This window comes from Pelobates fuscus, chromosome 10 (assembly GCF_036172605.1).
Source record: "Pelobates fuscus isolate aPelFus1 chromosome 10, aPelFus1.pri, whole genome shotgun sequence".
NCBI classification, from domain to species: domain Eukaryota; kingdom Metazoa; phylum Chordata; class Amphibia; order Anura; family Pelobatidae; genus Pelobates; species Pelobates fuscus.
The window spans coordinates 108471637-108482767 of NC_086326.1; the positions used below are offsets into that span (position 1 = coordinate 108471637).

Below are 11131 nucleotides of genomic sequence, written 5' to 3' on the forward strand. Positions count from 1 at the left end.
ATGGGTGAATTATTTGCTCCAAGGGGGGCAGTGTAATCTTTGTACTTTAATGGAGTACAACATAGGGATCTATGTAAACGAGATCATCCACAGACCTTCTTGCACTTGCATCAAGTTATGCATTTTCCTATCAATACCCAGCCTTCAGTGACAACGGTAGTATTTAATCCTTTAACTGAATACCTCACCGCAACAAATATCCCTGTCAGAATGGAAACATGTGACTGCAATAACGTTTACATAGAACGCGTATTTTTTATTTTCCAACATTCTCTATGTACGTAATGAAACCTTCTGCTTCACATTCTCTGTGATACAACGTTCCAATCCGAACATCCGAAAGGGAGAATGTACAGGACACGCGAAACACTCTGAGAACGCGCCGGAACTAAACCGTGCCTCAAAATGGTTGCCATGGAGACGCGGCCCTCGTACACAGGGCCTGCTTGTGCGTTGCGTTGATATAGTCGCCATGCTATAGTAACAGTTTTAGAAAACAAAAATGGCTCTGCCCGAGCCCGTTCGCCGGCATCTCGACTCTCTGACAAGGAATGTGTTCAGCGATGCCAGGCGGACGGTACCAAAGAAAGGCGATGACGGCGCCGCCAGCGGTAAGTTAGGGCTTTGTATATGAGAGGACTGATATAGCCAGGTGTTGGGCGGCGATACGCTTACCTTGTATTCCCCACCGACAATTGGATGAGTATGAAGTGAAACTTAGCGTACATAAACTAGTGCAAAAAGTTAATCGGTATTTTGGCGGGACTTCCAGACCACTAAAATATAAAGTCATTATTTCACAATAAATGTGAAGGTATAATGTGAGTGCATGTTTCTGTACTATTTGCCTTATAACCATATGCTATTGCTAACTAATAACTTTTTTTTTATTATATATGTCGGATATATATGTACTCCATTCAAATTAAAAAGGCACTCCATTGCCCATATTGAAAAACATTAAACACTCTGTTTAGTAGATATACCCCTTGTGAACCATGCATTTAATTTTTCCATTGGGGGTATACGTAAAACTTGCTTCCTAAAGTTTCAGAACTCTTCTCTGAATTCTTCATTGGATATATATATATATATATATATATATATATATATACACACACACTAAATACTGTAGCGTTTATCTTTTTGTATTTGGGCAGTGGAGCTAACAAAAGGTTTAACTCCTAAAGTCTTCAGTATGGTGCCAGCGAGCTCTGCCCCTGAAATTCAATTGCAGTCTGAGGCTTTTGAAAGGGGAGCCGCTGATACCAGGAGAGCGTCAGCTCATGCTCTCATCGTTTCAGTATTTACAAAATACGTATGCCTATTGTAAACCTGTCACAGTTTTTTCTGTTTGGTCTCACCTTAATATTTCCATTTCTTCTCTATTCAGACGATCTCGTCTCCAATTTACCTCTACAGATGTCGCTGTATTTCAATACATTTTATTTTCCATTCTGGTGGATTTGTGACGTTTTAATGCTTCAATTAAAGGTACTGTAAGGTTCCAGAGAACGAAAGCTGCCCAAGTGAAGCTGAATAATCAAGTAAATAATGATAAACACGTATCGTTGGTTTATAGTCGGTTTACCTTTAAATTGTAATATTTGCTAAGTAGCCATTACATCTTTATTACTAGAAACAAACACAATAGATAAGTACCTCCATTTATTTTGGAACAATATAATGAACTTATGTGTGTATTTTTGCATGTTGCATTTCACATAGGTGTCTAATTGATTTAGGTGCAGCTTATCTCCTTTTGTTTGTTTTTGATTTGCGGTGTTGGGATTCCTTGTAATATTTGCTGCCTTACATTATTTTTTGTTATAGTAAGCACCTTAATTGTTTTATCTGTATTACCTGTTGGGCTCTAATAACTTTAAGCACCCCATCCTTTTTGTAATCCCTAAAACCATGCAAGTTAGAGGGGCACTACTTACCAAATGTACAGCTTATTGCATTTGTTCTGGTGAGTAGAATCATTACCTTTTAGGCTTTTTGCTGTAAACACTGTATTTTCAGAGAAAATGCAGTGTTTACATAACAGCCTAGTGATAACTTCACTGGCCACTCCTTAGATTGCTGTTAGAGATCCTTCCTGGGTCATTGCTGCCTAAAATGCATCCAAACATTCAGTGTCTCCACCCTCTGCATGCAGACTCTGAACTTTCCTCATATAGATTTATTGATTCAATTAATCTCTATGAGGAGATGCTGATTGGCCAGGGCTGTGTTTGAATTGTGCTGGATCTGCCCCTGATCTGCCTCTTTGTCAGTCTCAGCCAATCCTATGGGGAAACATTTTGATTGGATCAAGCTACCACTTCTGCTGATGTCAGCAGGCAGTGGGCAGGTCAAAAGGAAACTGGGACAAAGTAAGCAGCTCCAGACTTGAATACAAGTACAATTTTGCTATATTTAGGGAGGCATGAAGGGGACAGGGGGGCTTGATGGTGGTTTAACCCTATAGGGTCAGGAATACATGTTTGTGTTCCTGACCCTATAGTGCTTCTTTAATAGATATACTTGCAGTGAGAACATGCATGCATTCAATTATGCATTTTTTTCATTGGGGTATATCTAAAAACTTCATGCAAAAGCTGCAGATCTATTGTCTGAAACCTTTGCAAGCACTCCTCTTCTAACCCAGCCCAGACTTTCCGTAGCTGTCCAATTACAGACTTCCTAATTCAACTCAATGAGATGTCTTTGCAAGACAGGTGCTTTGAGCTATTGCATGCCTCTTGAGCTTAACAACCAGGAAGTAATAGGACCAGTTATCGGATTATTTATTTATTTATTTATTATTGCCATTTATATAGCGCCAACAGATTCCGTAGCGCTTTACAATATTATGAGAGGGGGATTTAACTATAAATAGGACAATTACAAATAAACTTACAGGAACAATAGGTTGAAGAGGACCCTGCTCAAACGAGCTTACATTCTATAGGAGGTGGGGTGTAAAACACATTAGGGCAGGAATTTACAATCAAATAAGGTGGGCTGCCCTTTAGGAGAGGGCAAGAGACAGGTATGTGAGGTAAGGGTTAGTCTTGGAGGCCATAAGCTTTCCTAAAGAGATGGGTTTTAAGGCACTTCTTAAAAGATGCAAGACTAGGGGAGAGTCTGATGGCGGTAGGCAGGCTATTCCATAGGAAGGGAGCCGCCCGCGAGAAGTCCTGCAAGCGCGAGTTGGCCGTACGAGTGCGGACAACGGACAGGAGATGGTCACGGGCAGAACGGAGAGACCGAGAAGGGACATACCTATGGATCTGTGAGGAGATATAAGAGGGGCTAGAGTTGTTCAGTGCTTTATAGGTGTGAGTTAGTACCTTGAATTGACTCCTATAGCATACAGGAAGCCAATGTAAGGACTGGCAGAGGGGTGAGGTGTGAGAGAAACGACTAGAGAGGAAAATCAATCTAGCAGCAGCATTCATTACGGACTGTAAGGGTGCAGTACGGCTATTGGGGAGACCAATCAGGAGAGGGTTACAATAATCCATGCGGGAAATTACTAGAGCATGGACAAGCTCCTTGGTAGTATCTGGTGCAAGAAAGGGGCGGATGCGGGCTATGTTTTTAAGATGGAATCTACAGGATTTGGCAACATGCTGGATGTGAGGCTCAAAGGTGAGACCAGAGTCAAGTATGACGCCAAGACAGCGCGCTTGCAAGGATGGACTGATGTTGGTACCACAAACTTGGAGGGAGAGCGAAAGAGGAGGATCAGTATTAGGAGGAGGAAAGACAAGGAGCTCAGTTTTTGAGAGATTGAGTTTCAGAAAGCGGGAGGACATCCAGTCAGAGATGGAAGAAAGGCAAGCAGTGACACGTTGCAGGACGGCAGGGGAGAGGTCTGGGGAGGAGAGATATAGCTGGGTGTCATCAGCGTACAGGTGGTAGTGAAATCCAAAAGAGGTAATACGTTTGCCAAGAGAGGCAGTATTAACGGGGTCTAACAATTTGTAATAGTGCCAATTTCTTCTGAAATCTGCACTTTTTATAAAAAATAAATAAAAAATTGACTTATTTCTGCAAGCTAGCAAGACATGCTTCAGTGCCTTAGAGTGAAGCTTTTGAGTTAAAAAAAAAATGTACCCATATGAAGAAATACAGGGAGGCGGGGAAGTTTGGGAGGTCTGAAATAAGGAAAGGAGGGAGAGGACATATAGGCATCCCCTTACAGGTGCGCTACCTGTGCTGCTGCAATAGTAGAAGCTCATTACGCCTGACAACAAACATAGGTTTGCATGCATTTAACATTAGGCAGTTTGCAACAGAGTTCTGAACTGCTTAATTGACATGTGCCTGTGGTGTAAATAGCCCACTGCACAAATATCTCTGTATGTGCAGCATTGAGCAGAAACACTGCACATTCAGATTTCTTCCTCAATGACTACTTCTAGAGGCAGAAGTGGTCGTGGAAGCTGGAGTGGAGATGATAGTAGGGGTTGATATTCTGAGGATTGTTTGATTCCTCTGCCCTTTACAACTATATAACAGTTAGCTGATTAGAGATGCCTGCTCACAGTTTATTTGCCTAGATGAATCAGATGAATCAGGAAAGGATATCAAAAATGTGAGATGTTACTTTTAGTTGTGGGAACACCTGCACAAGCAAGGTTCTGTAGATGTTTACAACTCAACAGGGTTTGCAGTGGGTTGAAGGACTGAGAGCGGCATAATTAAACTAGTGTAATAGTCATGCAGTGATGGCAATGTCAGTGGAAATATGAATAACATTGGCCTTTCCCCCCCCCCCCCCCCCTCCCCCTTTTTTTTTTCTCCACAGTACGGACTACTTCCTGATTTTTATAAGTTCATCTTGGTGACTATTCTTATCCTCATGACTCTCATTGAAGTTATTCGACTTTATCTAGGATACAGTGGAAACCTTCAAGAAAAGGTACATGTAAGAGATATTTTGCGCAGTTTTCCAGTGCCACATAATACAAATTTTGTATATTAAGAGGTACCTGTCATGACAAAATCAACGTAATCTTAAAGGGACACTATCGTCACCAGAGCAACTACAGCTTAATGTAGTTGCTCTAGTGAGTATAGTCAGTACCTGCATGCTTTTTAATGTAAGCACTGCCTTTTCAGAGAAACTCCTCAGACGGCTACTAGATGGGTTTCCTGACGTTCAGCGTCTTCACGCTCTGCATGGGCACGCTGAACTTTCCGCATAGAGATGCATTGAATCAATGCATATCTAGAAGGAGATGATGAATAGCCAGGGTGGGTTTGGCTCTGCCTCACACCCCACCTCCTTGGCTGATTTAATCAGAATTGACTATCTCAGCCAATCCAGTGCTTTTGTATGGGAAAGCATTGTAATTGGCTGAGGTGATCAATTCTGATGATGTCAGCTGGATAGGTGGCGGTGCCAGACGCATGGAGAACCGTGCAGCGCTGGAAGAAGGGGAGTAAGTCTAACTGGTAGTTTTAGAACTTTAGTGTCTGGAATTCACATTTGCGTTCCAGACACTATAGTACCCCTTTAAATGATAGAGAATCAAATTTCATCTAGGATGCCAGCAAATGTTTGGATTCCACTGAAATCAGAGATTAAAACAGTATTTGCCCCCTCCTTTCTGTAAATTCAGTCTGTGCATATTGGCACAGAGATAAGATGGCTGCACTCTGCATGTCTGTTATGATGGAAACTCTGCTGGGCATTTCTTATGCTTACCTTCAGCCTAAGGGAAGCAATGTCTACAAAGGTAAAAGGGAGGAGCAGCAGGTTCTGTTTGAGAATAAATCCAGCAGCTTGGAGACAAACAGCAGGAGTGATTTATTGCAGAAAATGTAGACAATCTGAGAATGGAGAGAGTGAGCGAGAACAGATAAGTGTTTTTCTTTTTTTTTTTTTCTTTCTTCATACCATAAAGTGTAGGGGACCTTTAATCTGTTATAGAAAGCAAGGCTGTGCTCCCCAAACAATGGTAAGCACACATGTATTATAGAAAGTGTAAGCCCTACAGAAAACACAATCGATGCTCTAAGCAGGTGATGAGGAAATGAAAATAAGATAAAATGTGTGCTTTTAATAGTATTAAGAGAAGAAACACTTAAAGGAACACTATAGGTACCAAAAAAACTATAGATCATGCTTTTGAGCCTCTCTCCCCCTCTCCCCCAAGCAGTCAAACACCAGCACAACATACAAACACACCCCTGAATTAAAACTATATACAAGCACCCCTTCAAACACCAACACTATGCATTACACTAAAGCGCCATTATATGCCACAGCACTGTACAGATACACAACCTAGAAATTGTGACTACGGGTGCCTTCGAAAAATATTGAAATATTAAGGGCGCCTTGAACCTAAAAAGTTTGGGGACCACTGGTCTAGCACATTTGAAACCAGTTTGCAAACATAAATGTAATTACAAAACAAAACTAAGCCCTTCTTCCTGTGTTACACCAAATTAGTCACTAGTATCATAATGCTTATATAAATTACCTTGGATCTTCTATCTGTCAAGCTATAAATCATGCAAAGACATAGGCTCCCTGACATCTGTGACATGGTATCCAGTGATTGGATAATATATATATAATTTGCCATTTTTATAGCGCATTTCTCCCTGTGAGACTCATAGCACTTTACAAGTATACAAACATAAAGACATAAAAGTTAAGAGTTTCTGAAGGTCAGATGAGCGGACTGAATGCCCGATAGAAGAGGTGGGTCTTTAACTTTTTTTTTTTTTTTTTAAAGTCTGTAAGGACGGTGCCTCTCTGATTGCACCCGGTAAAGAGTTCCAGAAGGTAGGGGCAGCGTGGCTGAATGCCCTGGAACCTGATTCTGTGTTTATTCTTGGCACTGACAGAAAGGATTTGCTGGCTGACCGAAGTGAACGGGATGGAATATAGGGTGCTTTGCCTGAGTTGAATTTTTCAGCGTTTGTTGGCGTCAAACTGTGACTGTTAAAAAAACGCATAACTTTGTCACATATTAAGCAAAAGGCTTCTTAGGAAGCAAGCAAAGAGGCATAGCATAATGAGGTCATGTCTCCAATTGAACCCTATACATTTCAAATATCTGACAAAGCTCCATATGGAGGGTATTGCTGTACTTTGCGACAGTAGCAGAATACACATTTTGGATTTTTTTATACTAGTTGGAAACATACATTCTGTAAAATTCACTTTATAATGAAACATGCAGGGTGAGGCATAACTAAGGGGGCACTGATCAGGATCAATGCCCCCTTAGAGCCATGAGTGGGTTCATGAGTGGGTCTTATTTTCTCTTCATACAAAGCCCTGAATGATTTATAGAGCCAGCTGGAATATGATGTACTTTCCTGCCATTTAATTTGCTGTTACTGTAAATTCAGTGCCTAATTCCTTTCAAGAGTAATGGAATTGGCTGTAAATGCCCCCCTGTACAATATTTCAAGATAGCAAGTGTTACTATATTATCTGGTTTGAATGGGCAGATTCTCATCTAAATATCTCTTAAGAAATTAAAGAATATATATATTTTTTTCCACTTTTTCCACTTTCTATTTAATGTGTTCTTTATTATTTTATTTTGTTTCCACATTTTAGGTCCCTGAAATAGCAGGCTTTTGGCTGCTAAGCATTCTGTTACAGCTGCCACTGCTACTCTTTTTGCTGTTCAACCCTGGTCTAGAACCACTACCTCTTGAACTGGCTGCACATGGGATTCTGACAGCATTTCTACTCTTTCAGATCCCCGTCTCCTCCCTCACTCTACGAAGGACCACTAGGCGACTTGCTGGGAGATTTCATCAGCTGGGTAACTCAGAGGCACAAGCCTAAAATAAACATATTTTGCTTGGAAAAGTTTGTCTGCTCTCTTAACATGGTCTTATCTAGAAATGGCCTTATCTAGTGCAGAGATTTGAACTGTTGTAAACAAAACCAGAGAGCTAAGCCTGTGAGATGATTTAATTGAGCCAGTCAACATATGTTTCTTTACAAGCAAGCAAAGTGCCTTATTGTCGTGGTTTTTGTATTGTTTGTTCTGTTTTAATGGATTTTAATTTATTCTCTAAAACGTTTGGTAGATGTCTAAACTTGACATAATTTCCAGAATCCTTTGTAAATTGCTTGTTTTAAACTTAGCTTATAAAGCTTGCCTTTCATGGTTTGTAATGTATGTGTTTTCATATTTACTGCAGTATTTTCTATAATATTTACACCTGTGTGTAAATTGATATGTAATTTATTTTTTTGTCAATTGTTCAGAAATGTGATGTATAAATGGAACTGTACGATTAAATATTTCAGTATTACCATATACTGCCTTTCATGTGTCATTACTATGTAACAGATTTTGTTCTAGAGTGATTTCTCATTCTTTCCCCTCGCTACACTTTGTACTAGTTTATTTAACTCTTTTCTATACATAATTTAATAAAAACTTCTAAATATAGTTCTCATTGAACAATTAGCAAACTTTGATATTCCTTTTCTATACCCTTCTTTAAATGAGTTTCAGGCTAGTATATGTGATTGCAATTTTAAATCCTCTGGCTACTTGCCTTCTCAGTGCCTTAAGAATCCATTTTTATTTTCTCAATTTTTACACCTCTAAAGCAGGATATATGAAATGTTGATCACATAGCTTCACTGTGAATGATGGGTTTATGTGAGAAGTGCTCTCTGCTGAATTGCATGAATGGACAGTGGCAGATGAAGAGACTTTGTCATTCTTCTTTATGACGCCATTGGTTATTCATATTTTTGTTTTTTTTCCATTAAAATGAATTGTCACATTGATCTATTTATTGTGTCTGTTTAGTGTGTGGTTTATTTTTTGTTTTGTGAGTCATTTCATGATTCCCAAAGATAACAGATTTTGTTTGACAAGATATCATTCTGATATGTGTCAAGTAACTATTTTTGTACCAGTGACCTTGTTATTGTTCCTTTTATCTCTCTCTGGAAAAGAAAAAGGGCATAAGAAGAAAGAAAGCTGACTGCTCTGATGATATTTACCATTCTTTAAATGTCTACATTTGCGCAAATAATTAAATAATGCTTCCACATTAAAATATTATATGAAGCTTCCTTTCACATGAGGAAAAATATAGTTTCTTATTCATGTTCCCTATGATCTCATATATTATTGACTAAATACTTTTTTTGTCTTTTTAGTTGTAATCTTAATATTCTTAAATTGTGCTTTCTCCTATGCTCTATATGTATGCCATTCTGACACACTCACATAGCCCCTCTGTATCATTTTCATTCTTTTACATAATCACCCCTCACTTTTCTTTTCTGCCTCTCCCCACTCCCCACAAGTCTTCCCCTACAAAACCCTTTAAATCTGGCCTTGTTTTCCTGCTTGTTCCTCATCCCCCGCTCTTTCTCTCATCCCTCACACCATCTGTTGCTTGTTAGCAGAAAGCGGCTTCTTTTCCCAGGCGGCGTCTGCACCCCTCCCTATGCCAACTTCTCCCTTTCTTATTCCCTCTAGAGCTCTCTGCCTTTCACTTTATTTCTGACTCTGGGCAAAATCCCTGTTTGATTTGGCCTGGGTCATTTTCTGCCAATAATATAACATTCAAAATCACATCAACATTAGACCATTGTCCTCAGCAATACTCCACAAGGGGGGCGACTTCTTTTCATGTATTAAATTTTGCGCACTATCACTATCGCGCATAAATAAACAAGCTTTTTGTGGTTATCTGTGAATAGCAAGTAATTGATGGATAGCAGTAATGTTATGCTCTCATCTTTTGTTGCACATTGGCACCTAAAATTGACTGGTAAGTTAAAATAACTGGAAGTGTGTTTTTTTTTTTTTTTTTTTTTTTTTTTTTACCAGGATCACTTTTAATATTACTAAACATGTTGATGCCATTGGCACATCGGGTGAAAATTAATTACTTGCAACCTAATCGGCTACTGAGAACTTTGCCAACACCTTGTTGGTGTTCTTTATATAGTGTTGTAACACTATCTGTAATCAGGGCTTTATTATGATATTCCGTATTTCCACATTCTTTTCACGTGAGGGGGGAATTTTTTTTTATTACATTAGCTACATCATTAGCTTCCTTCTAAAAAATTTCAGAGTGGCAACATTTTAAATCATTTTTATACGATTTTACTTACTTCACCTTGAAGATGAGTGACATATCCTTCACAAAATACACGCTACTCAGTGAACGTATAGGGTTACAAGAGCTATCCCAATTTGCATTGTGGGCTGTATGTTCCATTTTAAGTTTGTATCCATCTTTTCTGGATGGTGACTTCAATATTTTGTGCACGTTGCAATCACAATTACTGCATTATTCTTGTTATATGTATGGATCTACTGCTTGATTTTCTTTTATTCCTATAACTCTTTTTGGTAAAGAATTACTTCACATTGGAGTCATTTATTGTATGTAACCAAGGTTAACACACCTGTGATTGTAGTAAAAGCAAATAACATGAGTTCATTTGGTCATTACACACATCCAACATTGATCTAGGTTTTTTGTTTTTGTCTGTTTTTTCAGTCTTCCCATTTCCACTTTGACATATGAGGCAGATATATAGTTTATTCACAGAGTTATTAATTAAATATTAAGTTGTACCGAATTTAAAATCTGAATTGCCAAACAGCCAAGTAGAAATATTTATTCCTTTTCAGTTATTGCCTCAATTTTGTAGTTTGGGATGTTTCAGAATATAGTTTATAACCCTTTTTTCCTTATCACCCTTCTGTTTTTCCACGCATTTATGTACCCTTACCCACCCAAGCACATGCGTTTAGCCAGACGGTTGCGAAATCACTTTTGTACATCTGATTAAACAACCTCTTTAGTTATGGAATTCCACAGCTGATAAAACAATGTATTCTGACAAAGAATGCCTTATTTTGTTTTGCTCTTTCTGTAAAGAACCTTATTCTTCTGCAATAGGTGAAATCTCTATTCTTTAATTCTAAGCAGGTGACCTATTGTCATTTAGACAGTCCCATTACTTAACAGAGTACAAGAGAGCTGTTTCTACTTGCTCTGTATATATTGTATAATATTATGATATCCCTTCCATATTTTTCTAAAGTAAACCAGTTCAGTTTTGTTTAGCCTTTTTTTTTTTTTTTTAAATCTTTATTTTGGTTGTGCAGAT

General features: G+C 38.8%; 1 protein-coding gene across 1 annotated transcript; it reads left to right on the plus strand.

The window, feature by feature from the left end:
* The first annotated feature begins 273 nt into the window (after positions 1 to 273).
* On the plus strand, positions 274 to 8633 carry TMEM17 (transmembrane protein 17). Its single transcript, XM_063434190.1, has 4 exons — positions 274 to 611; positions 1394 to 1494; positions 4802 to 4915; positions 7580 to 8633. Exons 1-4 carry the CDS (start codon positions 503 to 505, stop codon positions 7811 to 7813), a joined length of 558 nt encoding a protein of 185 aa, XP_063290260.1. The 5' UTR covers positions 274 to 502; the 3' UTR covers positions 7814 to 8633.
* The last annotated feature ends 2498 nt before the right edge of the window (positions 8634 to 11131 follow it).

Coding starts and splice junctions, on each gene's coding strand:
- TMEM17 (XM_063434190.1), top strand. CDS start 503: ATGGCTCTGCCCGAGCCCGTTCGCCGGCATCTCGACTCTCTGACAAGG. Junction 1,495..4,801: donor TTTTAATGCTTCAATTAAAG/GTACTGTAAGGT, acceptor TTTTCTCCACAG/TACGGACTACTTCCTGATTT. Junction 4,916..7,579: donor GTGGAAACCTTCAAGAAAAG/GTACATGTAAGA, acceptor TCCACATTTTAG/GTCCCTGAAATAGCAGGCTT.